Raw genomic sequence first — 27,747 nt, 5'->3', positions numbered from 1 at the left:
TGCCAAGGAAGAGGAAAAAAAAATCAACTGTACTATATTATCGCCACTCAAAATGAGCGCAAAAAGAAAAGTGAAAAGTCAGACCCCTCTGATTCAACTAAAAACACAAAATAGGGAGTGTGACCACAAATGCACATTTCTGCAACATGTGCTGTCACTGGGCAGCTGGGGCTGTACCACTTTATCCTAGATACCTGGTCTACGATAAATATTAGATACTCCAGATACCACATGAAGAGGAAGGACGACGGTATGATGGGAGAACTTGAGCTTGGGGAAGGGGGCGGTGGCCACCAAAGCTTAAGCAGAGAGTGAAAAGGGAGAGAATTGTGTGATGGCGAGACAGGCGGGGCGGAGGAGCCCACAGCCCCCAAACCACCCCTGGGTGAGGTCAGCCACACACCTGATACGCATAAAAACATACCCTCTTCCTCCTTCTACTCTTATCTGCAGATCGCTGGGGTCCCCGAGTCACAGGGCTTTAATTTGTACCAAGAGTTGAAGGGATTTTCATTGATTCTCTTTTTAATCTTTTAAGACTCCTCAGTGATTCAGGTCTTTGGCTAGAATATGCTTTCTTTGGTAGCATACAGAGTACGTCACATGATGCTGACCGCGCACGTGATGCACTCACTCCACACGATGCTGACCACGTCACGTTGCATTTTAGAGACATTAAACCACAGCTGGAAGCTTGCAAATGTATAGAAAAGCACTAGATTTGGAGCCCCCTCTAAACTTCTCTAGGTCCTAGTTTATTCATCTATAAAATGAGAAGCTGATTTGAATCAGGACTTTGGGTATGGGTTTAAGTGGTCCAGGAACCCCAGAAATATATATACAAATTTTCTGTGTCGATGTACTCACTCGTGTTGCTAGGGAGAACGTCTCACCAGGTTCTCAAAAGGGTCAATGATTCAAAAAAGGATAAGAAACACTGTAAAGGATCTATGTGGCTTCTTCCAGCTCTACAAGTCTGTGACCGGGAACTGAAGGCAAATGTCGCACATCTACGAAAACAGACAGGGAGGCCCATCCTCGTGCGGACATCCTCGCAAGCACGCCTATCACCCAACTGATTAGAATGTCGGGATCCCCAGCCAGAAGGCTTCACTTATCCTTGGCTATGTTGCTACTGTTTATTATAGATTTTAAATTCCTATAGAGGACGGAAGATGCCCATTTCTCTTAACTGTAATATAACAACTACTAATACACATGCTCACGCATGTCCAATAAATACTGTGAAGAGCAGGCTGATGAACATGAAGTTATTTTCTATTCATTTGAGCAGCAGAATGTGTGTACACACACACACACATTTTTTTTTTCAAGCCACCACTAAACACTGGTTAAAAGTCGTCTGTTTTAAAGAAGCCAGGCAGAGAAGTACAGAAGACTGCCTTTTCAGAATGGCAGCCCGAAAACCACATAATACCTTGTCCTCAGTATGGGGCTATAGAAATGACAGATTGATTAAAAACGCAAAATGGGGAGGACATATGGGAACATATGTTTATGTATGACTGATTCGCTTTGTTGTGGGGCAGAAACTAACACACCATTGTAAAGCAATTATACCCCAATAAAGATGTTAAAAAAAAAAAAAACGCAAAATGTATCACCTGAATGAGAGAAGAGTTCCCAGTAAAACTGCTATGTATAAATTCCAAAAGCCCTCCTTAGGTCAATAAAGTTTTATAACTATGTATAAAGGTCAGACGATTTAAGTCACCCTATATAAATCCTTATGAATATATATAAATACACAGATATCAGTGAAACACATATTTTTTATGTTCTGTCACTACTTCCTATTGCAGTTATACCTGAGAAAGGAGCCACCTTTCTCAGTGACATTCAGGCCCCTCATTAGTTAAGTGTTCTTAATGATGGCTGCTGGGAGTCTTGAGAATTGAGGACGGATAGCAAGGCATAAATGCAAAAATCGCAGAATACTAAGGTCATGAGAAACCTCTAAACACACCCATCCCACTTCCTTCCAAGAGAATGATTCCTAAATCTGGACAATCAGGCTCATTCCTAAAGCATCTGCAGACGAGTTATTGTGGTATTTTACCACCACCAAGAAAAGTATTAACAATGAAACTACGGCACATTGATTGTAAGATAGATTTCTTAATAAACTATGGGTTTTTGTTGATGTTGGGTTTTCCTTTACCATTATTATAAAAGTAAAACATACTCATGAAAAACATCTCACAATACAGACAGGTATAAGGTAAAATGCAGAAGATCTGTTTCCGCTCCGCTCCCGAGTGCTCACTGGTAACGGGCTCTGGGCCATTCCTTCAGAAATGTTCTGCGCAGTCACCTATGAGCATATTCAGAGAGAGACAGACACTGCTACACTTACCCCAGCATCCATTAATGCCTTTCATCCTTGGCAAAAGGACCCTGAAGGCCACCTGAGTAAAAGACTAAGACTCTCTTCCTTTTGTACAACTCTGTGTGGTCATGCGACTGAGTTACCAGTCGATGAGACGTAAACAGACTATTGCGTTGGGTTTCAAGGAAAGCTGCTTAAAGAGACTGAATCAGCTAGGAGGGGTCCTATTTTGACCTTTCTGTCTGTCCTTAATTCTTCTTAACTCCAATAGACTCGAAGGCTAGTTACACGTGTCGTGGACCATGAGGGAACTTTGAGAATGGAAATCATTTGTTTGGATGGTAGAACAGCAAGATAGAGGCCTGCGACTCCAATAACACCAGGGCACCAACATGCCAGCCCTAGACCGCCTACCTCCGGCAGCACTGAGGAGGGAAAAATAAACCTCCGTCTTGGCTACGCCGCTTTTATTTCTAGTCTGCTAGCCAGACACAGTGCCAAATTGATACATCCAAATTTCTTTTGCACATACAAATTAGATCATGATAGAAATGGGCTGTAAGATTCCCTGCCACCTTCTCCTTCAAAGCAGTAACAAAGTTTCGGCTATATACCATCCACATTCATGTTGTTTATACCCAATTTATGGATAAAATGATATATCTGGATTTGCTTTAAAACAGTCCAGGAAAAAAAATAAGTAGTGCGTAGACAGCTGAAAAGAGATTAGCAAACGTAGATACTATTGAGACTGAATGAAGGCACAAGGGGGGGTCATATCAGTACAAACTATTCTTTTATGTAGATGTGAAAATGTCCGTAATAAAAAGTGTGCAAAGTTAATATTAATTGAAAGCACTTCTGGAACGGCAAAGTGAGGAACTCTAAAAACCCACTCATCTGTGAAAACAACAAGAACACTGACAAAAATTCTCAAAATCAACTTTTTCAGAATCCTGAAAATGAAATAAAAGCTTGCAAAAACTCAAGGAGCATTTATTCAAGACAACGACTGAAGACCGGCAAGAAGAGCTAACTTGGTGATGTTTTAACTTGTTCTAATCCCATCCCTTTTCTCTCTAGCTCTGTGGTAGCCTGGGAAACCCACAGCTTCACAGCTACAACAGCTGTGAAAACCACCAGCCCAGCAGCCACTGGAGAGGACAGAACAGGTTTGGAGCTTCCCAAATGCCCCACAGCCAGAGGACTGTCAGATCTGATCTGCCTGGTGACTCACTTGAAAGCTGCATTCTCAGGTCTTCTCTTTATATAACATGACTCAGCTCGCTGTACACACAGACCTGTAGCCAGGGCGTTTACGGGGAACAGTGACAAGTGGCAAATGTTTTAACACCACAGCTGCTGGAGAAACATTATCGCTTGGAACTGCAAAAGGTGAACTAAAAGGCCTAAAAGGAAAAACTGGGGAAGAAGATGTCCGTAAGAGGTTTTGATAAGCTCTGAAATATTCCAAGACATTTACAAGGTCACACACAAAAGGGCTGTGCTATGCTCAGGAAAGAACTGAAAGGGCCTAATCTCTCACAGCCAGCTAACAACCTTGCGTCTCTACACAAACAAGAAGCAGAGGCTAAGGCAGAGTTGTAGAAGGCATGGCACCAACACACACTCAGAGGCCCTCAGCAAAGGCTGCCAGACGAATGGCTCAAAGTACTTAAGGAAATCTCTGTTCCATCATTAGCTGACCACTAATGGTCAGTACTTTACTAGCCATACCCAACAAGGGATGCAGACGTTACAAAATGAATGCAGGAAACTCACAAAACAAAGGCAACAATAATACCAACAAAAATCAACTTTTTCAGAATCCTGAAAATGAAATAAAAGCTTGCAAAAACTCAAGCAACAAAAAGCTCCCCCTGGGAATGGGTTACTCTGATGTGAGGAGTTGTCACATTATATCACTTAAAATGTCTAGTTTTCCACCAAAACAATGGCAAGCAAACAGCAACATATCACCCATACACACCACACACACACACACACACACACACACACACACACACACACACACACACACACACACAACAGTCAACAGGAACTGTTCCTGAGGAAGGCCAGATATCGGACTTATCGGCCAAGAAATTTCAATCCCCTATCCTAAATGCATGCAAAGGACTAAAGGAAATCATGTCTCATGAATTAAAAAGGAAAGTATGAGAACACTGTCTCACCAAATAGAGGATATCTATAAAGAAACAGAAATTATTTTTTTTAAAAAAAGAAACAAATAGAAATTCTTGGGTTGAAAAGTACAATAACTCAAAACAAAAATTCGCCAGAGGGGTTCAACCAGAGATTTGATCTGGCAGGAGAAAGAAGCAGCAAACGTAAAACTACGGTGATCCCATGATCCCTGCTTCAACACGCATGAAAACACGATACTACGAAAGACAACAGTGACGGAAGGTCACAAATCATATGACTCCCTTTACATAAAATGTCCAGAACAGGCAAATCCACAAGGCAGAAAGTAGATTCCTGGTTGCAAGGGGCTGGAAGGAGAGGGCAGTGGAAAGTGTTGCTACTGTGTATGAAGTTTCCTTTGGGGGTGACCACGATGTTCTGGATTTAGATGGTGGTGAGCGTTACGTGACCTCGTGAAATAAACCACTGAATTGTGTACTTTGCAAGGGTGAATTTTATGCTGTACAAATTATATCTCAATACTGGTGTTACAAAAAATTAATTTTAAACACATTGGTAGGATAGTTTTATTTTTAATCCGTAAAAACATTTGAGCTTTATTGTTGTATGAGTTATAAGCAGCGAGTACGTATACCTAGGTCTATGTTTGGAGACCTTTAAGGGATGTCATAATTAAAATAATTCGTCAAGAGTCAGATGTTGGTCAGTTATCCTAAAAGTCACATCCCCAACCGTGGCCAGCTAACCCCCTGTGTAGAAGCCCATCGTTCTGAGGCAATAACTAAGTTTTTCCATTATCTCTATCAGCCTTAGCGACTTTAAATCAGCATAATGATGGTTAGAAATTGGTTTCCAATAGTGAAATTAGTGGTTGGCTGGTCAGAATAGTGAAAGTCCAAATGAGTTCTCTCGGGAAATCTGCAGAATGCAAGGTGTCTGAATTAGCCGTAATATCCTAAAGGTAACACCCTGGCATGAACAGGGCACAGCGATTTAGGGAGGCCTGTCACCTGAACTCTTGGGGGTGATGCCTCAGATTCATCAAGCTCTTGCATTGGAGGATTCTAGCTGCCTGATGCCAAGTGAAAGGCGAACAGAATCCTGCCTCTAAAACAACGGCTGGCAAACTTTTTCTGCGAAGGTCTGTATAGAAATACTTTAGACTTTGTGGGCCATCCTGCCTCTAGGAACTGACTCATTTCTGCCACTGTAACATGAAAGCAGCAACAGGTGACACATAGCAAATGAGCATGGCTGTGTTTCAATAAAACTTCATTGACAAAAACAAGTGAAGGACCATGGTTTGCCAAGCCTGCTCTAGAACCCTGTGTCTGCATCATCTGTAAGAACAGAGAGGAGACTCCAACAAGCTCAGGCATCGGGTGTTGGCTCACTGCTGCACGTCTGTGCAAGAAATGTCTGAGCCTGGCTTTCAGGAGAGGCTGGGAGTGCAGCTGGAGAGTAGCAGCCAGCCCTCCCCTCCCTCCAACTGTTCGGCAACTACCGTTATCCACCAGGAAGTACCTCACAGCTGCGTCTCACCAAGTTCACAAACTGATGTCGGTCCCTTTGCAGAGGTGCCTCCCTGTTGCATTAATGGTGGCCCTATGCTGTGGACTATGTAAGTGAATTTCATGTCAAAAACCAAGGAAGAAAAATTAAACTTGGGTTAAAAGGAAATTGAAGGGCATCTGATACAAAGCACATGTGAAGTAAGAGCCAGGTCAGAAGGGCCCCAGAAAGATATGAAGACTTGAAAACCAGCTCCAGTCCAGAACCAAGATGGCTGCCCAGACACGTTCTAAAGTACTAACTTGCAAAGAACTGGAATCATTCACGGTGCCGGAAAAAAGCCAAAGAGTTCATCGCCCAAAACCAATTTTCTGTCGTTTTACAATGAGTTTCTTGACTTTCCTAATTTGATTTGAATCCATTTAACATTAAAGTCACTCAGAATTCCCCAAAACCAGCAACCAGAGTGCTGGGCACACCCCAGAGAAGAAGTGACACTTGCAGGCCTCAATACTCCTACTGACAGGGTTATCCAACCAAGGCCAATGTTGTTTATCCTTATGGCTTAGGACTCTAGTGTATTAAGGAGAAAAATACCCATGTTATTATCCACTGCCAGTTGTGTTTCTCCTCTCATCAACCTATCCATTGAGAAACGTGCCTTTGATAATATAACTAGCATTGGAAGCTTCTGCATGTAGAAGGCTTTAGGGAAGAATGTCTCCAATTTTGGAGACTCTTAGGCATCCTAGGGTGCTCAGGGGAAAAAATGCATTTGGGCCCTGCCATCTGCATTTGTAACAAGGGCCCTTGCTGCTGCTGCTGCAGGTGACCCTAGGACAACAATTCCAGGAGGTGGCCTAGCTCATCTCACCTGGAGCCTCTAGCTAACACCACTGACCTTGGAATCTGGTGGTCCATCCATGTGCTGAAGCAAGAAGCCAACACAACTACAATTTTGCCACCAATACCATATAAATCAATAAGCCACACACAGAGTTGAGAGTTGACAATAAAAGAGCTCATAATTTAATATCCCCCAATCCTATCCCCCACCCAAAGAAAACCCCAGTAGCCTCATCTTTCTAAATTAGGCAGGCAAAGATTCATTCGACTTCACTGTACATCTGCTATGTATCAAGCAATGTGCAAGATACTGGGTACTGCATCAGTGATGATCAAACAGACACAGCCCCTGATCCTACCACTGGCCAGGAATAGTAAAGAAATTACCACCGGCACTCTGAAAATCAGCTATGTCTACACAACAGACATAGCTGTGATGGCAGAACAGAGGCACAGAAAGCTCTAAATGGGATATAACTTATTCTCAGGTGTGAGATCTAGAAATAATAGGATGAGGGAATGCACAAGTGCTCTCCACCTCAGACCCTCCCAGCTCAGTCAGTAAAAGAAATCTGGGAATTAGTCACTGGGACTTAAAATTGAGAAATTAAAATCACAAAAAGCACAGGCCCAAGAGACTAAAACAAAAAAGACCTATGAGCACCAGAGGACTGGAGACAAGGTTTTAAACACAACTGGTACTTGGGGTCACCCAACTGGATGTCACAAGGTACCAGTCCTCAGGCCTGACCTCTCACCCCTGCACTCCCAGCACATCCCTGTGCTTGAAACAACTCAAGGATGCTTGTGTCCTTGGGCTGTTCTGTGTGCACACACGTGTGTAAGAGAGACAGACAGGCAAGGCAGGAAGCAAATGATCCAGGGAGTGACTCGAGGCAAACAGCCTGACAGAAGAAAACTTGTCATGGTTTAGCGGTCTTAAAAAACATTTTTCGAGGGCTTCCCTGGTGGCGCAGCGGTTGAGTCCGCCTGCCAATGCAGGGGACGCAGGTTCGTGCCCCGGTCTGGGAAGATCCCACATGCCACGGAGCGGCTGGGCCCGTGAGCCATGGCCGCTGAGCCTGAGCGTTTGGAGCCTGTGCTCTGCAACGGGAGAGGCCACACCAGTGAGAGGCCCGCGTTCCGCAAAAAAAAACAAAACAGAACAAAAAAAAAAAACCCTTTTTCGAGGTGTGTAATGGGGAACCCCTCTGGCCTTTAGCCTCTCGCATCTTCTCTTCTGATTCCAACCTCGCTCCCTGCTTTCCCTTTTGGGGAAGTCCTCTCTCCACCCTAGGATCCTACCAAGCGGGTTGACCTGCTTCTGCCTGGCCAGCTACCAACATATAAATAAGTGAGAACCTGGACGAAAACATGACATCTGGTTTTAGTCCCTAAGGTTAACAACGACAGAAAAGAGCAACCGCCCAGGCACCAGAGACCTCCGTCAGACCTGAGGTCAAGGAGGCAATGGTCGCGTTATGAAAGCAAGCTTGCACCCCCCGGCAAGAGCAGCCCAACCTACTCTTGGCCAGGCCTGGTTTTTTCCTTTACACAAGGGCAGTATGGTTGCAACTTGATACAGCTGTAAGGCAAGTCCTGTTAAATAATCAACTGTGGTTTTAAATGAGCAAGCCCTCCATTTCAGCGTGTGGCTCCAACACACAAAATCAAGGAGAAGATCTTCCCGAAGCCTGAGACTTAAGCTACTTACTGACAGCTGGAAGCTTAAGTACTGCTTTTCTTAGAGCATTAACTCCCACTAGCCAATGACTACACATTCTACTAGCCATGTAAATGAACATGTGTCCAAACCTCCCAAAGAAATGGGCCTGAGCTGCAGGGAAATCAGGGAGTGGGATTAAAGAAAAAAAAGCCACTTAGCCCCACCCCTCCTTTCTGTGTTCTTTTCATCGGGATTTCAAAGAAATGTGTGTTGGTCAAGGATGCTTGGACCAGGAAAGGACCAAATTCCCAGCACCCAGAGACACTCTGAGTGGTTGTCTAAGCTTTTCTGCTCCTTGACCTCCCAGAACCTTCCAGGTCCCTTGGGAGTGTCCAGCTACATCCAGCACCGGCAGTCAAGCTCCCCCAGGCACGTGCATTCCGTCCCTGCCTGCATGGACCCTCCGTGCCTGATCACAGAACACCCACCCTCAGAACGGACACGCAAAAGCAGTTTACTCCTCGAACTTACCACCACCTTTGTGGCAAACATGTACTTGTCCCGCAGCTGGAAGTCCCTCACTTCCTCCAGGATCACCTCCAGGTTCTCCCGGGACTGGAAGAAGTCTGTACTTCGGAAAACTGTGGAGTAGCCAGAGGGTTCGTGTCGTTCAACGTAGATGGTGTTTGGCTTGTCGTAGGGATCGATTCCCCTGGAAGAAAAAAAAAAAAAGCGGCTGTCATCATCTCCACATTGAGTCGTTGGAGGTGTAGAGGTCCTGCCATGCAGACCATCAGTGAGAACCCAGGGTCACCATGGCAGCAGCTACAAGTGATGCTCTCTCTGTGCCGCAAACACAACCCTTTGGTGGCTCCTTGGCTCAGTAGAGAGGGAAAGGAATTGCCACTTGTCAAGTATTTTCTGCTGGTACTGTTGTTTACAGTGCAGCCTGGGTTTCACTCCAGGCAAGCTCCAGCGGGGCTAGAGGGAAAAGAAGGAAAAGTGAAAGGCAAGTGTACTGATCCCCTTGACGTCCTTCAGAAACGCAGGGCTCAACTCTCCCTCTGTGCTTCTGTCCACACTATCCCCCTCTGCCTGGATGCCCTCTGCATATACTCTGATCTGCACATCTAAATCCTACTCGTCTTCTGAGATCAAGTGCAAGTCCCCCTCTTCCAGGAAGCCTTCCTCCATGCCCTTCTCCCATCACTAGCCATGCGTCTCAATTCCAAGCCTTTTTTATGAGTTCAAGAAAAGGGAGAGAACTGCCTTAAGTGGATTTTGGAATCAGTCTTCTCACTTTATACAATGGAGCTTCTTACCCACTATATTATACCGTTCACCATAATGTATCTGTCTGAGCTTCCTAGACAGAGTATAGATTCCATCAAAGGCCATGCCTTACATTTCTTTTTATCCTATAGAGTTCCTTGCTGCATTGATCTTTGCTGCGTGGATCCATGGACATATTGCAAAAGCTCTTCCAAACCAAAAACTGCAGAGTGATTAGATCAAACTACCTGAGAGAAGAATCTCTGCACTGGTGTGTCCCCTAAGAAGGGCCCTAAGAGCAGCCTGGGAGGACAACTAACCTGCCCGAGGTTTCCTAACATGCACAAGAACACCAAGGCCAGGCGGACCATTTAGCAAGAGGGAAAAACAGTTGGAAAAATTTGGAGGAGGGCTTCACAGTGAGGATGCAGTGATGACCCAAGGAGAAGCAGGACTCATTAATGATTAATTCACACAAACCATCTGTACAGTTCTACAGACACAATGGCTCTCGGGATAATGGAGGCAATGATAGGAAATTCCTTCCAAGATGTATTGTCAAGAGCAAGTTCCAAGACAGAAGGGACGAGAAGGAAAAGAAAAGAAAGGAGGGAGGAAGGGAGGAAGAAGAAAAGAAGGGAGACAAGAAAGAGGAAAACAAAAGAGCCTCTTTTTGCAAAGGGGGAAGACTTGACTTTGGCCCTACAATCTGGAGTCTTGGTCGGACACTGGAGAAACCAGCCTGTCCCAATGAGAAACTAACGTTCACCGTGAGATGCTCTGTGTGCAGAGCAGGGGAGGGGTGGGGAGGACGTGTTCTCTTCTTTTCCACAGTTGGAAGTACTGATTAAAGTACTTCCTCTACCCTAGAGGATATGCAAATTAAAACACGCTGGATATTTTTAAAAAGGCAGAGAGGAAGGGACCTTCCCCCAGATATGGAGGTGGAGCTCACCTCTACTATTCCTTCGTAACCCAAAGCAGCCAACAGCTAGCAACAGAAAGAGCTGCGGCTTTCAGCCCAATTCTCTTCCGTAATCCACATCTGAACCTCTCCTTTCTGAGAGCTGCTCCCCCAAATTCCTGTACTTGGCAATCGCTAGCCTCCCACTTTCCATGCTCACTGACACTGACTTCCTCTTCTCTTTACCCGCATTTGGAAGTTCCAAGCCTTGCTCTGTCTCTGAGCACAGTCATTGGTCCTCACTTGGCCTCACCCACCTCACTTACAGCCTTTCAGGGGTGCTCCACAGGGCATCCTTGAACCCGCCCCCATGGCTCATCCTCTGTCCTGTCTTGACAATCTCCAGCTCTGGATAACATAAATCACTGGTTTTCCTCACCCCTGCTGCTCCTAGGCCGCCAAGCATCGCTGAACAAAGTGTGCCTTTATTCTCTGAGAGGTTACATTACACTCTCACGTATTATGGGGAACTCTAGGAGAAATCCCTCAAATAGCCTGAAATTCCCTGACACCAGACATGTCATTATCTACAAGAAGACAGGCAGCCCCTTCCCCTAGGATATCTATCTGCATGTCTGCACAGAGGCAGAAGGTACAACACAAAAATTCCCAAACATGAAGCTTCTTTATTTAGTAATCCTGCTGGTTTGCCCTCTTAATATATGATTCTCTAAACAGAAAAAAGAACAATTTGTCCCTTTAAAGTTAAAAAAAAAAAGTTCTAATGGTATTCCCTGGGTAGAGGTTGTACTCGGATGAGAGTGTGGTTATAATCTAAGACTCTACAACCTCTGCCCAAGGAAAATACTGAGAGTCAGAAAGAGCTGCCCTCTACAAAACCGAAGTCCAGGGCTTCCCTGTTGGCGCAGTGGTTGAGAGTCCGCCTGCCGATGCGGGGGACGCGGGTTCGTGCCCCGGTCCGGGAAGATCCCATGTGCCGCGGAGCGGCTGGGCCCATGAGCCATGGCCGCTGAGCCTGTGCGTCCGGAGGCTGTGCCCCGCGACGGGAGAGGCCACAGCAGTGAGAGGCCCGCGCACCGCAAAAAAAAAAAAAAAAAAAAAGGAAGTCCACTGGAGCCTGAAGATAGTCAGCTGTAAGGCCCCTCTCTGCTCCATCCTTTACTGTCCTTAATTACTAAGGAAGCAATACGAACTCAAAGACATTCCTCTTCAAAGAGACGGCTAAAAGACGCACAGACAGGATCCACATCTTGTGGAGCCACTATATTTAATGAGGACTAAAACTACATGTAAAAGTCAAAAAACCAATGCCAAACTGGAAAATATAAATATAAATGAACATACACGTACAAGCTCTTTCATATCACAAAGGACCAATCTCAAATATATAAAGAGCTCCTGGAAATCAGTAATAAAGAGATGAACAATCTAATGGAAAAAGGGCAAAGGGCATGAAGAGACATGGCCCCAAAAAAGAAGTAAAAATGACCCTTAGGTTAAAGGATGTTCAAACTTATTCATAATAAGAAAAATGCAAATCAGAACTATACCAAGGGACTTAACTGGTGGCACAGTGGTTGCTCCCAATGCAGGGGGCCCAGGTTCGACCCCTGGTCAGGGAACTAGAGCCCACATACATGCCACAACTAAGAGTTTGCATGCCACAAGGAGCCCACGAGCCTCAACAAAGACCTGGTGCAACCATGTAAGTAAATAAATAAATAAAACAAGATTTTAAAATACAACTATACTGAGATACTAACACATTGGCTGTGGAAAAAGGCATAATTCTATGTTGTTGAGAATGAATGCAAAATTTGACACTTTCTATAGAAATTTTGGCAAAGTTACAATTTCAATGCTTTAGTCGCTGGGGATATATCAGTGCAAAACTGAAAAAAGTCCATGCCCTCGTGTAGTTTTATTCTATTGAAGAAAGACAAATAATAAGCATAATAAGAGTATATTAGGATGTGATGAGTGCTGTGCAGGAAAAGAACAGATCAGGCTACAGCAGACCGGGAATGACAGGAGTAATTGCAATTTTAATGAGATCCTTAGGATAGGCCCCATCTGGAAGATGTTATTTGAGCAGACTTGAATGAGGTAAAGCAGCAAGCCACAAATATATCTTTAGGACAAGCATTCTAGACGGGGAAAATAGCAAGTGCAAAGGCCCTGTGGTTAGGAATGTAGCTGGCATTTAATCTGGGAAAAGTAATGATGCACTTGAAAGGGTTCAAAGCAGAAGAACAACATGATCTGACCTGTTTTTAACAGGATCAATACGGCCATGCTGAGAATCAGTTGCAGAAGGACAAGAGTAGAAGTAGAAAGACCAGCTGGATGATTAATGAGTGACAGCAGTGACTTGGAGTAAAGCAGTTGCTGAGTAGTGGATCCTGGGTATATACTGAAGGTACAGCCACAGGGATTTCCTGATGGACTGAACGTGAAGCATGAAACCAACACGGAATCAGTCATGACTCGGAATTTTTCACCTGAGCAACTAGAAACTGAAATGGGGAAGATTACGTATGGGTAGAGCTGATCCAGGGTGGTGAAGGTCAAGAGGTATCAAGTTTGGTAGGTGTGAATGGTCTGACTGTCTCCCACTGACCCACCAAGTCCACGCCTGGGAGTCTGCTCTACACATTCGTCTGCATATGTACAAATTCAAGATTATATACATCATCCCCACAACAGTAAAAGGCCGGAAGTGACTAAGACCAGAAACAAGCTCTTAAAGGTTAGCCCTGTTGATTTCACTTTCCTTCTCAAAAACCTACAATGGCTCCCCATTGCTTTCAGAATTCAGTCCAAATTCCTTTATCAAGCAAGCACTGCAGATTCTGATACCAACACCCCTTTCCAAATTTCACCCAATACACTGTCCAAGGATAAGACTCAGGGTTCTCCACCCAAGCACCACGATGCCTCGTCTCTGCCTTGGGCCATTCTGTTCCCATCTGGAATTCCCATCCTGCACCCCTCCAAACAGCCACACCCTACCTGGTGTGCACATCCTGGATCAACAGTAACCTCCTCCGTGGAGCTGCCTATGACCCATCTGGAAGGAGCATGGCCCTCCTCTGGCTTCTTATGCTATGTCCGTGGGACTTCATGCTTCTTTCATGATGTATGTTACATGCACAAAATGTCTCTTCTTCTCTCCTAAACTGCAATCTCCTTAATAACTATATCCATCAGTTATTCAACTTCTTACACCCTAAAGCGTCTGTTTTATATTCAGCAGACATTCAAAAAAAATATGTTATGAATGAACAAATGAACGAATTTTAGAGAAAAGTCCCCACTTCTGATATGATGCTCTAAAAATGAAGGTCTTTTAGAAATTCTAATACATGCAAGAGCTTCAAGATTCCCCTGGATTCCCTGACGGATTGAAAAATGCAAAAGCTCTGTCACTCCCGCCACAAGTTACCTTCCTTCCTCACCCCCCCAAACCCCTGGGGAGTCTGTTATACCTGCAGCTCTCATTCCTGGGTCTGGAATGTGTCTTTCCTGAACCAGATGCTTCACATTTCAGGGGAGGGCAGATTTGCCCTGCATGAAGGAGCTAGAACTGAAGCAAGGGGATTATGTAACTCAAATTTCTCAGATGGCACGACTTACCAAGAAACGGACTTCACATGTTCCTGAATCATGATCCAGGTCTGGCCAAAATCATCTGATTTCCATAGCTGCAAAGACCAAAGCGACAAGTGGTCACGATGCAAGAGGCATGATGTGAGATCCCTGAATGGCATCACCAGCACACACCCGTGGAAACCCCAGCCTCAACAATACGTCCCCTGTGAAGACAGGTGGGGAGATCACATTACCCAACCCGGTTACCCCACGTGCCAAAAAGGGCAGGAAGGGCAGGAAGTTCACCTTTGCATTCTTCCCCATTCTGTTACTAAGGTCTCAGTACCTCCGTATTGGAAGGAAGGAAAAACGATCGTGACTTGTCTTCCTTTTACGGATTATCAGAAATTATATTTTACTCAAGACAGACCCTCACGTGGTGGTGAAAACAAAAGGATTATACTCAGTACTTCTCGCCTGGGAAACAGTGTCCTTGAAAACCCATAATGGGACACAGTGATGAAAGCTGAATGGAGAGGACTCAGGGAATCCCCGGAACACAAAGGTGTGGCCATGAGTAACTGACTTGCTGACCTTTGCCCCTCAACTTCCAAAGACAAAACCTGAGGGTTCCTGTGGCCCTAGGGACCAGGGAGCAAGAAGCAGGAGATTAAAAACAAAAATAATCCACCTACACTGGTAAACAGCCCATACTTGGGTTACTCCCTAAGGCGAGTGAAGATAAACAGGTCATGTTTTGGTTAAACAACCTGGAAAGAAAAAGAATCGTTCCAAGGTTCCTCTGAGCAAAGTCATTTGAAACTCATCATGAACCCCATCCTACAGGGCCAACAGGTTCCACGGGATTATGCGAGATCAATACCCCTGACTTGGCAAGTTTTAACCTTGAGATAGAAACTTACCTGGGCGCTCTCCCCATCTCTCACCTTTCCTTCAAATCCGGGTTAAAGGAAGAAAATGCACACATTTATATTATATTCACGCACACACGTGTGCTCGTGTGCACGCACGCGTGCGCGCACACACACACACACACACACACACACACAGCAAGAATATTTAAGTGAATGGTAACTTCAAATAAATGGTAGGCAAGGGCAGTATGTTTAAGGTGGAGGATGGGAAAGGTAGAACAGAAATTCGACAAGAGGTCCCAGCACAGCTCAGATGCCAGCCTTCCCTACCTGGCTCTCTTTGATTTAATTCCAGAGACCCGATTTACCCCCAGGACTAACAGAGGCGTCCCTGCAGCAAGAATGGCCTGATGTGTAACTAACAGGGCCTGCCGGGGCTGGGTGTTGCTCCCTGGCTAGGATGCAGACCCAGGGTGCCAGGGGGATATAGTTTTCCGCAGCCGTGGGAAGTGAAATAGTAGCTACAAAGGCTCAGCCTGAGAGAGGAGGAGGGAGGGGCTGGGGGAGGTCACTTGAAGGACAGGCGATCCACTGGGGCAGAACAGAAACCTCAAGGAGCCCCAGAAGCTCTCTTACCTGCTTGTTGGGGTGAGACCTGTCAAAGCCCAGGAGAAGGTTAGAGGCCTTGCTGTGCAGGAGGAGGTCGGCTGCCCGGAATGGGATGGAGAAGCCTTGGATGGTGTTGCAGAAGTCAAATGTGGTCCAGAGGTACTGGGCATAAGCATCTGCAAAGATGTACTGCGGGGAAAGGAGGAGAGCTCAGAGCAGAGCCTGGCCGCGCCCCAAACGCCCCTTCCCCAGCAGAGTCTGAGTGCCCACGCGTGCAGAGGCCAGGGGCCGGCACCCTCGCACATGGTCTTCTTGCCATCTCCTGACGATGAAGAGACTCCGGTGCACATCACACGAGGCTCGGCAAAGGAAGGGTGCAGACGGGCTGCGCTGAAGCCAGGTGGAGCTCTTGTTTACCCAGGTAATGAAGCAAGCCAAGCCTTTCTATTTTTTCTTTCAACTGACTTGGCCTTTCTCATTCCCTGGGGGGTGACCCGGTCACAATCAGAGGGCGGCTCTAGGAAGCCGGGCAGAGGAGCCCCGCTCTCCAGGCTGGCTGCACACGGATGGGCCTGCTCACTAGCCGTGCATCCTCTGACACACCTTTCCGGGAAGACCCCTGCCATCACACCCACCCAGGAAGCTTAGCTTCCCCTTCTTGCCCCTGTGCCGGGTGACAGGGCAGCTCTGAGGACCCAGTGGCCACCGGGGCCGGCAGACTCACTGTGGGGCACAGCGGGCAAGCAGGCGCCTCACCTTATTTTGCTTCCCCACGGGTGAGTGACTCTGAACAAGTCAGGCTGGAGAGCGACTGCCGGCCTGAAGAGTTCTCAAGGGGAAAGGATCAAAGCAATTCAACTGAACAAATCTGCACCGAACATTCACCCTGGACCAGATGCCGAGGGCGTCCCAGAGAAAGCAGAGGACCCTTCCTCTTGAGCACCTTCCAGTCTAATGTGGGAGAAAGACGTGTCTACAGCCAACTACAGTGCAAGGGGAAATGAGACCAACTGAGAAACCATGGACAGAGTCCTATGAGAGCACAGACTACAGATCAGTTCCGGTTTGGGAGATCGGATATGACTCCATGGAAGATTTGGGCCTTGACGGGCAGACAAGACTTCCACAGGGAAGGAACACGCCGAGTCAAGGGCAGTTTGAGTTTGGGAACAAAAGAGGAAGGAAAAAAAAAACAGTATGGGTTTGGTGACGGTCTTGGGGCTTGAGGGAAATATCAGGAAATTAAGGCTGGAAAGCCCAGAAGGTGGCAGGCCTGGCGTGCACACAGAGAGCTGGAGGACGTCCCCTGCTCCCAGGAGCACAGGGTGGCTCAGAGGACGACTGTGACCCAGAACCAGAGCTGGAGGGACCCAGCGCCACCAAAACTCAGCCACTGACATCCTAGAAATCACGGACTCACAGGAATCAGTCCAAGGACGCTCTCCCTAATTGATTCCACCTGCTCCAGACCCCGCTTCAGCTCTAACAGCCTCAGCCTGGAGAAACAATCTGCACTTGTCTACACGTTGCTTTCTGACATTCCTGCTCCTTCTCCTTCACGCTCTCTCCCCACATCCAGCCTGTAAACTTCCCAGGCATGCGTTTTACGTGTTCTCTCTCCTCTGTTTCCTCCACAGCATCTAATGTAAAACTCCAAACTCTGGAGAAGCCTAATGAAGTCTAACTCTAAAGGGTAGTAAATGGTATGAAAGCAAAAACTAGCAGAACCAAAGGCAAAGTGATAAAAACAATTAGGACCCTAAGGAGGACCATCATCATTTGGGGTATAAAAGTGTCCCCTAGAAATAACACGGCCCATCTTCCTGCTCTGAAACTGTCTTGGTTATTTGGGGGAGGGAGTGTTCTCTCAGTTTGAAAAGTTTTCTCCAGAAACACCTATCCCATGGCTGCCTGCAGTTTCACATTTGAGGACCTAGAAATCCCATGTCCGGCCACAGAACGTATGACGTTCATGACAGTAGCTATGATTTTTCTTTTTTCTTTTTCTTTTTGTTCCTTTTGGCTGCGCCGCACAGCATGCGTGTCTTAGTTCCCCGACCAGGGATTGAACCCGTGGCCCCTGCATTGGAAGCGCGGAGTCTTAACTACTGGACCACCAGGGAAGTCCAATAGCTACAATTTTTCAAGAGGCACTTAGTATGCACCAGGCGCTGGGCTGAATGTCTGCATACCTTGCCTCTTTTCACTCACAGCATCCCTGCAGCACCTCCAAGCTATGATACTGTCATCTCCTCTCTTACCAATGAGGACACTCATGCTTAGAGAGGTCGGCTGCCCAAGGTGACCAGGAAGAGGCAGCATTCGTATCAGCGTCTGGCTGGTTCATCAAACCTTACCTCTCTCCTTCCAACAAAAAGGCAGCCTTTCCCGAATTGAGTCCATAGGTCTTAGCCTGGACTGCTGGGCTCAGTGAAGTACCTCCTCTCTTAACCCAGTCCCCAAGCTTCCCTGCAAATGCTCTTGCCTTTTGCGACACTGTCGCATCATCGCTCCACGCCCCACCCCTGACCATCTGTCTTTGACTCTCTCTTGCCAGCCCCTCTGTCTTCTTCAGCTCCTCGCCCTCAGGTGACCCTGACTCCTCCATCCTCGGCTGCTACCGTGGCTTATGGCTCATCCTTCCAAAAGCTTCCACCACCGCCCTTCCAGGAGCCTGCATTCCAAGACTCTCAAATCTCCACGCCCACCCTGATGTCTTCCCAAGAGTCTAGTTTTCATGACCTTCTTTACCTTCTCAGTCAGCATCTCCACCCGGATGTGCCCAGATATTGCTCTCTGTCCAAAACTGAATTCTTCGCCACCTGCCCCCCAAAACCCACTTCTCCCTCCCCATGTCCCAAGCCCTATCCACGTGACACCTTCCCCGGCCCCATTACTCACCATTAGGGTCTGGTTTCTACTCCACTGCCTTCCCTTACTTTCAATCGGCCACCTACCCTGTTAGGTTTTCCTCTAAAAGGTCTTTCACAATCAGTGCCTTCCTTTTTCTTCCCAGTGCTACTAGCGCAGCCCGTGGTCCTACTAGAGACTATGAGGAAATTAGGGTCGGCACTGGGTTTTACTCATCCTCCTGGCTTCTAGGACCAGCAGGGAGCGAGACCCTTAGAGGGTGGATATTAGGTTTGGTAAAGTGACTGGGCAACTTCATGCCTATAGTAACCCACGGGCTCCCTTTCTTACCGTCCTCTAACCTTGCCCTTCCAGCCCATCCTGCATGCTGCCGGCAGACCAGACACAGGTCCCTAAGGGACAGTATTCACAGTAACCCGTCAGCTCCAAGGTTCTTCCATGGCTCCCTCCAGTCCTCAAGGCAGAGGGAAAACTCCTCCCTCTTCAGGTGGGGCCCCACTGACATCATTAAGCCATTCAGTGCAAACACTCCCCTCCCCACCTGCAGAGAAAACACATTTGGCACCCTGAAGCCTCTGCCCATGCCCTTCTCCTCCCTGATCCCCTAGGGTTCCCACCAGCTCCGCTCCAGCTACAGAAATCTGCCCATCTGTGAAGCTCCAGCCCTAGTCCCGAGCACCCACCTCTCTGATCCAACATTACTCTAATGACCTACAGCTTCCATCCCACCCTTAGGCACGTGCTTCCTGCCGCTAGGTACCGTCCTCCAATGTGCACAGAGTACGAAGGCATGGGACGTCCTACTCTGCTTTTAGTCCCAGGACGCCTGGCTGTCAAGTCTGCCCGAGGCGACCCTGCAGACTGGCCAGCAGAGCTGACCTACTAGATGCTTCCTAACCTGGGCAATTTCAGGAGCATCCTCACCGCCACCCCCTACCTTTCCAAGCATGTCTGCAATCACTTAATATTCCAGACGTGCTTCATCTTTTCCTTTAGCTTAACGCTACGTTCCCTCGTAAAACACAAAGACCTCCGGAGAGATAACAAAAGTCGCTACAGAATTCATCCCCATGTCAGCCTAAGTGACTGTGTCCAGTTTCGAGTGAAGAAGCCAAGAGTACCGTGAAAGGAGGATGGGCAGACGAAGCAGGGAACGGACTCATCTCCAGGAGGTGGGAACCAAGGGAAGAAAGAGAGAGCGTTTCACCATCCCACCTGGGACCAGCCTCTGCCTGGAAAAAGGCAGGACCAGCTCTCGCATCTGTGGAGGCTGGGAAATCTGACCACACATCCAGTGACCTTCAAAGAGCCCAGACATGTCTGGACACTGCTGACTGATCTCGGGTGCACTGCGAGGCTGGTGGAACTGTCAGGTGGCTAGAGCCGCACACTGCTCCAGGCGGTGGCACACAGGGGCCCGCAAAGAAGGAAGTGGGACGGCGGGCTGATTCGAAAATAGACCCAAACTCTCACGTGACCCCACAGCCGCTCCATTTACCTAAGCAGCGCCTTCTTTCCCCTCCTGCAGGCCACGCCCCCCCAGACTTCCACGTGGCCCTTTCGTGACACCTTAGCCCTTCCGAGCAGCTGCGAACAGTCATTTCCACCATTTCCAATCGCCCTCCGTGGCAGCCACGCTAACGTCTGTGCGCAGGTGATTGGCCTGGGCCCGGCACCTTGGCGTAGAGGGCAAAGCACTCAGCCATGGGGGATGTTTATCAGGAAATGGTAGGTCGAGTGGGGCAATCTGCCTTCCAAGGGACAAAAGCAAAAAGTAACCTAAGTCATCAGCACAGTAAGAGTCACTTCCTTCCTGAGAAGTCTGAGGAGGGGTAACAGCCTCCACTGGGGAGTTACAAACCCAACAGGGAAGGCAGCATCCCTAACCTCACTCAGCCTGCTCCGGCCCCAGGTCCAACAGCCACCAAGTTCTCCAAGAAGGCAGCCCTATGCATCCTCCCAGCAACTCCAAATCATCCCCATCTCAGCCCTGAGAAATCGGAGCAGCCCTCCTCTTCAGGTGACAGCACTGAGGCCGCAGGCCCATGGCTCCCACCGCACCTGCAGCACCTAGAGCTCCTCTATTGCAACCATTCCCTGGTTCTCCTTCCTTCTTGCCCTAGCCCCTGCCCTGCTCCTTCACCCTCTCCAAAAGCCCCAGATCCTCTCCCCGCACTAACCACCCCCCGCCGCAAGCCCCCAACTTCATCTTTCCTGTCTTCTGACTCTTCCGACTGTTGGGTTTAGCAGCTGCTCACCGCAACCCGCGACAAGCAGGAAGGGAGACGGAGCCTGCTTACAGACACCTGTGCCCTGCGGTCAGAGGCGAGGAGGGGACGAGATGGGGCTGAAAGGGACAACAGAGCAGTTTCGAGACCACAACTTCAGCAAGAGTTAACTTCGGGACAATGTGTAATAGTACTACTACTAATAATAACAATGATGGATGGGTACCACCTGACGTAGAGACTAATCCAAGGGCTGTCTGATTCTTGAGAGGCAGATTGATCCACAGGAGATGCAACACGGCCAGCAGGCTGGACCCTGGGGCAGGGCTCCCCAGTCACTCGAGGGACCGGGAGTCCCCAGTACCAGGCCTGCCAGTGCAGTGGTGGGGAGGGCGCGGCGGGCCTGCTGTCCAGACTACAGAACCGATTCCAACCCCTTTCTGTGCTTTTCTTCACAGAGCGAAGAACTGCTCAGTCACCTTGGAGTTAGGTTAGAGGGGAGTTTGTCCTAACTGCCCCTCCACTTTGAGACCATCGGACGGGGCTGATATTAACTAGTAGGTACCAGTGGCACCTATTCTAGTTGTTAAAAAAACAATTACTTCTGTTAGTAAACAGGCCGTTTAAACCCGTGAGCGGCCCCTCCTAAAGCTCCATTGGCCTGGTCCCCTCCCCAGGCCCAGCCCACAATCCAGCAACTGAAAGGTTAATGCCTGCCTCAGCAGGGTGGCCTTCAAAACCCAGCTCCCTCCAGACTGGGTCTGTTCTGATTGGTCAGGGCCATTCCAGTGGCTAAATATTTTGAATACAGTCCCTGCTAACAGACCACAGGCAACCTGAGAAGCCAGCACTGCGGGGCAGGGGGGCGGGGGCGGACCTGGTCAGAGGACCCTGTGGATTTCGCTCTCTCCTTTCCGGATGAGCAAAAAGCAGCAGCTGCCCCGTACCTTCGCTTTGGCTTCTAAGGAGCTAGTTTTCCAGCATCCTTAGAAGCGGTTATCCTATCCTGGACATGAGCTCGGGATCACTAGAGTGGGGAGGAAGGCAACCAAACACAGCTCTCCAAGCTCAAGGTACCTAACCCACAGGAAAGCCTTGCTTCCCGCACCCCCCTCTTCCTCCCTGGGGCCCAGGGCCATCTCAAGTCTAGGCTTTCTCCAAATCAAACTGCCCGGGTTCTACTGCAGAAACAAAGCCCCAGGGCAGACAGCTGGGAAAACAAATGAGGAGCCACAGCAGGATCAGCTGCCCTGGTTTTCCCTTCTAGACCGGTATAGGCTGGAGGGAAGCGGGGGTACACATGCACACGCAGGTACACACGTGTGTACGCACACTGGTGATACCCATGAAACCAAGACTTCAGCGGCTGCCCTGGAGGACCTAGATTAGACCCCAGTGCAAGACCCAGTGGCCCTGGGTAACATTTGTGCCACCTATGAAGCAGGCAACTTATCGGGTAGTTGGCAGATGCTTTGGGCTTTAACCTGCCCTTGTTTGTCTAGAAATCCTGCCTGGCCAGGACCTGGCCTGCTTGATTATGCACAGCTCTGCCCTGAGAATGACATTCTGTCACCGACTCCCAGGTAAGCAGAAAAACAGTCCCCGGCTGCCTGTCACATGGCAAAGACGCCCAAGCGCTGCATCTCCCCGCCCTCCTGTAGCGCAGCCATGGTCCCAAAAGACAGCCCCACGCGGTCACGACAGGTGACGTCCTTACACGCTTGTTGTCCGCAGGACTGTGGTAGAACTGGGCGATCACAGCTTCGCTGCTGTTCCCCTTGCCAAAGTTCAACTTCTCTGAGATTCTCCTGAATGATCTTCCGTAGTCGTAAGACACGTACACCTGGAAGACGGAGGTGGGAAAGAAGAAAAGGATCGGTGAGAAAAGTGGCAGAAAGGCGGCTCCCTCCGCCTCCACTTGCAAACGCGTCCCCTGCGCCCCGAGTGTGGTTCCCAACGGGTCCCTGATACCATGAAATTACAGGTGTGAAGACAACCCACAAAGGAGAAGCAGGCCACCTCTGTGTCTGTCCCCAAGCCAGTGGCCTCTTTTCTGAGGCCACAACAATTCCCTGGATGGGGAGACGCGCAGACAGAAACCATGATAAGCTCCTCACCACAGGCCGGGTTGAGTGTTTAACAAACTACATCCAGAGGCTGAGAAAATGTGATTGTCTGAGGGGAAGGGATTGAGAATTTGTTTTGCCATCTGTTGAAATGTACCCAAAAGGTAATCTAATTCTCATCCTTCTGCTGGGGAGTTCTGTCCTTACAGCATTCCAGACGATTAAAAAAAAAAAACAACCCTCATGGGTTTTCACAGAGTAGCCCCAGAGATGAAAGAGAGAGCAGTGCTAAGTGATTAAATATGCACAGAAGCTGCACAGAGGGGTCCCAGAACCCCCCTCCTCCAGCACCCTGACCCTGTAACATGGGAGATTCTGAGTTTAGAGGAACAGCAGGGGGGGCCATGCAGTTGCCAACGGTATTTACTTCTCTCCTGCTTCCGGGTCTCTGGCTCCCCGGTAACCACAGGTATGAAACAGAAGAATAACTTGTGCACTGAGTGTCTACCAGGTGCCCGGAGGCTACCTGAAAGCCATCACACCTCAAGAAAGGGATGGAAGAAATGGAAGTTGTCAGATCGTTTGTCCCTAGACTTTACTACCTAGGCACTGTGAAATTAATACAGTCAGTGGGTTTAAAATGAGCCTGACAGATGAATATAACACTACAATGTTATGAACACTATGAATATAATACTGAGTTAGAATTGGGGAAAGTGTTAAAGTAAAAGGACAGGTGAATCCCAAGAAGAATGGGAACTCGGGACGAATCCCATCGACTCAGCAGCGAACACATTCTGAGGGGTTCATGGGAGCCAGATACTGCGCTGGACACCAGGCATACAAAGACACGGCCCTTCACACAACGGGCATGTAAACATGTCACTGCTGATAAACGATGCCCCACGTGAACAATGAACTACACGGTGTTTGTGCAAAGAAAACTGAGCGCACATGCGGGTTATTAATATTTATTAGATGTCGAGGTTGGAAGAGCACAGATAGAACCTCTGCCAACATCTGGAAGAATTCCTGTTACAAACACACACACTTAAGCACAGCACGTGTTCCCCGACGACCAAACACACGGTAAGGGGCTGCCACAGAAACAGCTTCCTAAATTCAGCAGGTTGAGCGTTCAGAGATCACCTGAGTGGTAGGAAGACCAAGCGGTACTTTCTCACTTCCATCCTCCAGGCCAAGAACAGACATGAAGTGTTCCTTGTGACATTCAAAGTCATACGCAGCAAACTGACGGCGTCTCCAAAAGGGAGCTCAGGCTCCTTCCAGCCCTAGCATCGTCCCCTACATGGATAATCCACTCCATTACCTCCTCAGAGGCACAAGTGTGCTAATAAGCTCACATCGGGGCAGCATTTTTCCATAACAATACTCTTTTGTATACATCAACTCTCTTCATCTTTAAAAACCCCAGTGAGTGGGTCTCTCCTTTGCCCCTTTCTGTGGACCTGGAACATAGCAGGAGCTCAGAAAAGAATTCTGAAATGAATAAATTTCACTACAGCATGAGTAAATGCATGTGTTCTGTGAGTGAACAAAAGAGAGTGAAATGAATGGATCCCTGACTCAGTGAACAACTGTTTACATTTAAGAGATAAAACTCAGAGAAATGAACGACTAGCCCAAGGTCATGCTGCTAGAAACTGACAAAACTAGGAGGGGTTCCTCCAAGCCCAAGTTCAGCTGACTTTCCACTCTCTCAAGTCAACGTTCTGGGTGAATGTTCTCCTCTGCACGCTTACATTTCTCTGCTAAAGAGGAAGATCACACACCAAAGCTACAGCCCAGGCACTGGAAGGAACACTGGATGGAGAGAGAAAACACCACCTTGAATGAAGCATGGGGCCTTCCCCGGACACCCCGCCACACCTCTGCATCACCCACTGGTGGTGGACGTGCGGCCACCCTCAAAACCACAAACCTCGCCCTTAACATTCTCGTCTGTAAGCAAACTCCATCCCTTTGGGGCTTATACTAAACAGAAGTGAGGAAGGTATGTGAGGGTCCAGGCTACACCTGAGGCTCTCAAACTGCTCATCAGCCTTGCTTCCTTTCTCCAGGCTGGACAACTCCAACACGGTATTTTGATCCTATCCTCACAATTCTTATCCCTACTTGATCAACAGATCAATAGGGCAAAGGCAAGCTCGGGGCTGTGCACAGCTATTCACCTTCCTCCACGGTGAGGAGCCCTGCAAGGGCCTCTTCCAGTGTTCAGAGGAGGCCAAGTGGGCTGATGACCTCATGGCCTCCACACAGCACCCCGGTTGGTACATTCTGAGTCAGGGTTTCTTTCCCTAGCACGCTGCCTCACTCACGGCCCACAGTGAGCTCCAGTGAATTGAGGCAAACGCCCCCAGGCTCACTCATCCTGTGCTGCTACCGTTTGCTTTGCATCCAGACACAGGTTTCTGCACTAATTAGTCTTCTCTGGCCTCCACAGGACACTACTCCCTCAACTAAATAAAGAAGAAAGGAGTTTCTCTTTTTTTTTAATTAAAGTATAGTTGATCTACAGTATTTATGAGTTTCAGGTAGACAACATAGTGATTCAATATTTTTATAGATTATACTCCATGTAAAGTTATTACAAAACAAGGGCTCTGTTTCCCTGTGCTGTACAATACATCCTTGTGGCTTTATATACAGTAGTCTGTTAATTCCACACCCAGTTTCTAAACTGCCAAAAGTTGCTAGTTAGATCAGTCTTACCTCTAAAGACGGTCCTTCAGAGTGAACGGTTTTAAATTATTTCCCCTGTACTTCAAAACCATAAATAATAACGAGAAGGAGGAGGGGAGGGGGAGAAGGGTTAAAGTGTCCAGAAAGCATCTCGGTGTCTGGGGCTGTTCTAAGTACTTTACACCCATACTTCTCAAACTGTAACACGCCTACAAATCACCCAGCAGGACACAGGTCAAAATGCAGACTCAGATTCAGGAAGTCTGGGGTGAGATTAGGGATTCTGCATTTCTAACCACCTCCCACAAAACCCGCGCACTGCCGGTCTGCAGACCACCCTTTGGGAAGCAAGATTTTACAAGGACTATCTCACTGATGGATGAGAAAACCAAGGGGAAATGAAGGAATTGGCTCAAGGTCAGACTGCTGATGGATGGTAGAGCCAGGATTCAAACCCACGCATTCTGCTCTCAGACCTGGGGCTCAGCTAGACTCCGGCTCCCACAGGCTACAGGCGCGGGCCCGGCTCCCCTGCCAATCCCCAGGGGCACCAGTCACACCACTCTGGGTACAAGGGCAGTGAGTCCTACCATTTTTGATGCCTCCCCTGGTTGATTCTGGTCTTCTGGTAGACACTATCTCTGGAAAGCTCTTTGGTCAATTATGTGGCAACCGAGTACTTGATAAAATACGTCAGGAGGGTGCAGAAAGGAAGAGGCGGGGACGGTCAAGATAAACACCACCTTCGGTTTCCTTTCATCTACAGGCTTATCACAGAAAAAGACAGGTCCTGCAGGAGCCATGCTTCATGGACTCACACTGGCTACAAGTTCATCGGGATATTCTTTTTTTTTTTTTCTGTTTAAGAGCAAATCTTCCGGGATTCCAGCTTCCAGATCCATTCCTTTTTTATATACTGAATATGTATGAGTTGGCCGTTCTCCAACTCACACAGTTCCTAATTTGTATAGGTTCTGTTCCTTTTGGATTGCTGATGGGGCCCTGTGAACCGTGCTTCCAGTCTTTAAAGAAAATTTAGATTGTTACTACTCCAGCACCACCTACTCCTGCCTCTGAGTCAGAATTTATTTTTGCATTAACTTTCCACATGAGAACGTCTCAGTTTCATCTGCCGGTTCTTTAATGTAGCTTATGCCTTGATGAGGGAAATCTCTGCCATCCCAATTTATTATCTCCAAGCACGAAGTTTCCTTTCCACTTAATCTTAGCGTATACTTCATTCCAGAATAGTTTATCGTTTCACATGTTCAATGGGTCCTTAGTAAGAATCACCCAAATATTTAGGCAGAGTGAGAACTGGGTTTGGATAGACTGGCAGTATCTGTAGGGTGACCAACCTTCCTGGTTCACCCAAGACTGAGGAGGGTCCCAGGATATAGGACTGTCAGTGCTAAAACTAATGTTGGTCACCGTGGCAACACTACACCCTCACGCACTGACCGAGTACATGATGGGGTCTTAGCCCCAACCCTGCCCCAGACGTGCTGAGTGACCCCACGCAAATCACTGTAATGCTTCTGGGCTCCTGTTTGTACCACAAAACAGTAAAAAGATAGGTCTTCGCCAAAAATACTATCTGCACAAAGAATTTTTTAAATACATTAAAACCCTAAGGAGGATTTCTTAATGCAGGAGGGCAGAGAGCTGTCTCCTGTGCTCAAAAGAGATGCCTCTGAACACAGCGGCCTACGGACTCTCACAGGCCAACAGTCATCAATACACTGCCATCTGTGCTTGCCAACCCTGATCGCATTTATAACTGGGCCAAAGTCACGGCCCCAAACGAGCCTAGCCCTGCACCAGGTCACCGCGCCCAGCCTGGCTGTCAGCTGCAGCGGTTTCCCACCACCACTGCTCAGCACCCCACCCTGGCCCAAGTTACACATCACGATGGCCAGCCCTTCGTCTGCCCTCCCCAGCTGCCCCCATTCAGCCCACCAGAAAACAGCCCCTGGGGTACCCTCTGGTCCCCTACCTTGGAGCACATCCAAACCAGATGGTGGATACAGAGTGAGGGGCCTCATGGAGACCAAATCTAGGCTC

The 27,747-nt window shown here is 48.0% G+C and overlaps 1 protein-coding gene across 1 annotated transcript in view; it reads right to left on the bottom strand.

Annotated features, from left to right (window-relative positions):
* The window catches only part of SORL1 (sortilin related receptor 1), a 160,701-nt gene that overhangs the window by 114,681 nt on the left and 18,273 nt on the right, over positions 1-27,747 (bottom strand). The window contains exons 3-6 of the mRNA XM_060160633.1: positions 22,632-22,757; positions 15,843-16,004; positions 14,377-14,444; positions 9,075-9,255 (exon numbers count right to left, since the gene is read on the bottom strand). Coding sequence (XP_060016616.1) covers positions 9,075-9,255; positions 14,377-14,444; positions 15,843-16,004; positions 22,632-22,757 — 537 coding nt within the window. The remainder of the gene's footprint in view (positions 1-9,074; positions 9,256-14,376; positions 14,445-15,842; positions 16,005-22,631; positions 22,758-27,747) is intronic.

This window comes from Lagenorhynchus albirostris, chromosome 9 (genome assembly GCF_949774975.1).
Source record: "Lagenorhynchus albirostris chromosome 9, mLagAlb1.1, whole genome shotgun sequence".
Lineage (NCBI taxonomy): Eukaryota > Metazoa > Chordata > Mammalia > Artiodactyla > Delphinidae > Lagenorhynchus > Lagenorhynchus albirostris.
Note: the sequence above shows the minus strand (reverse complement) of the source record. Positions and strands in the feature narration are given on the sequence as shown.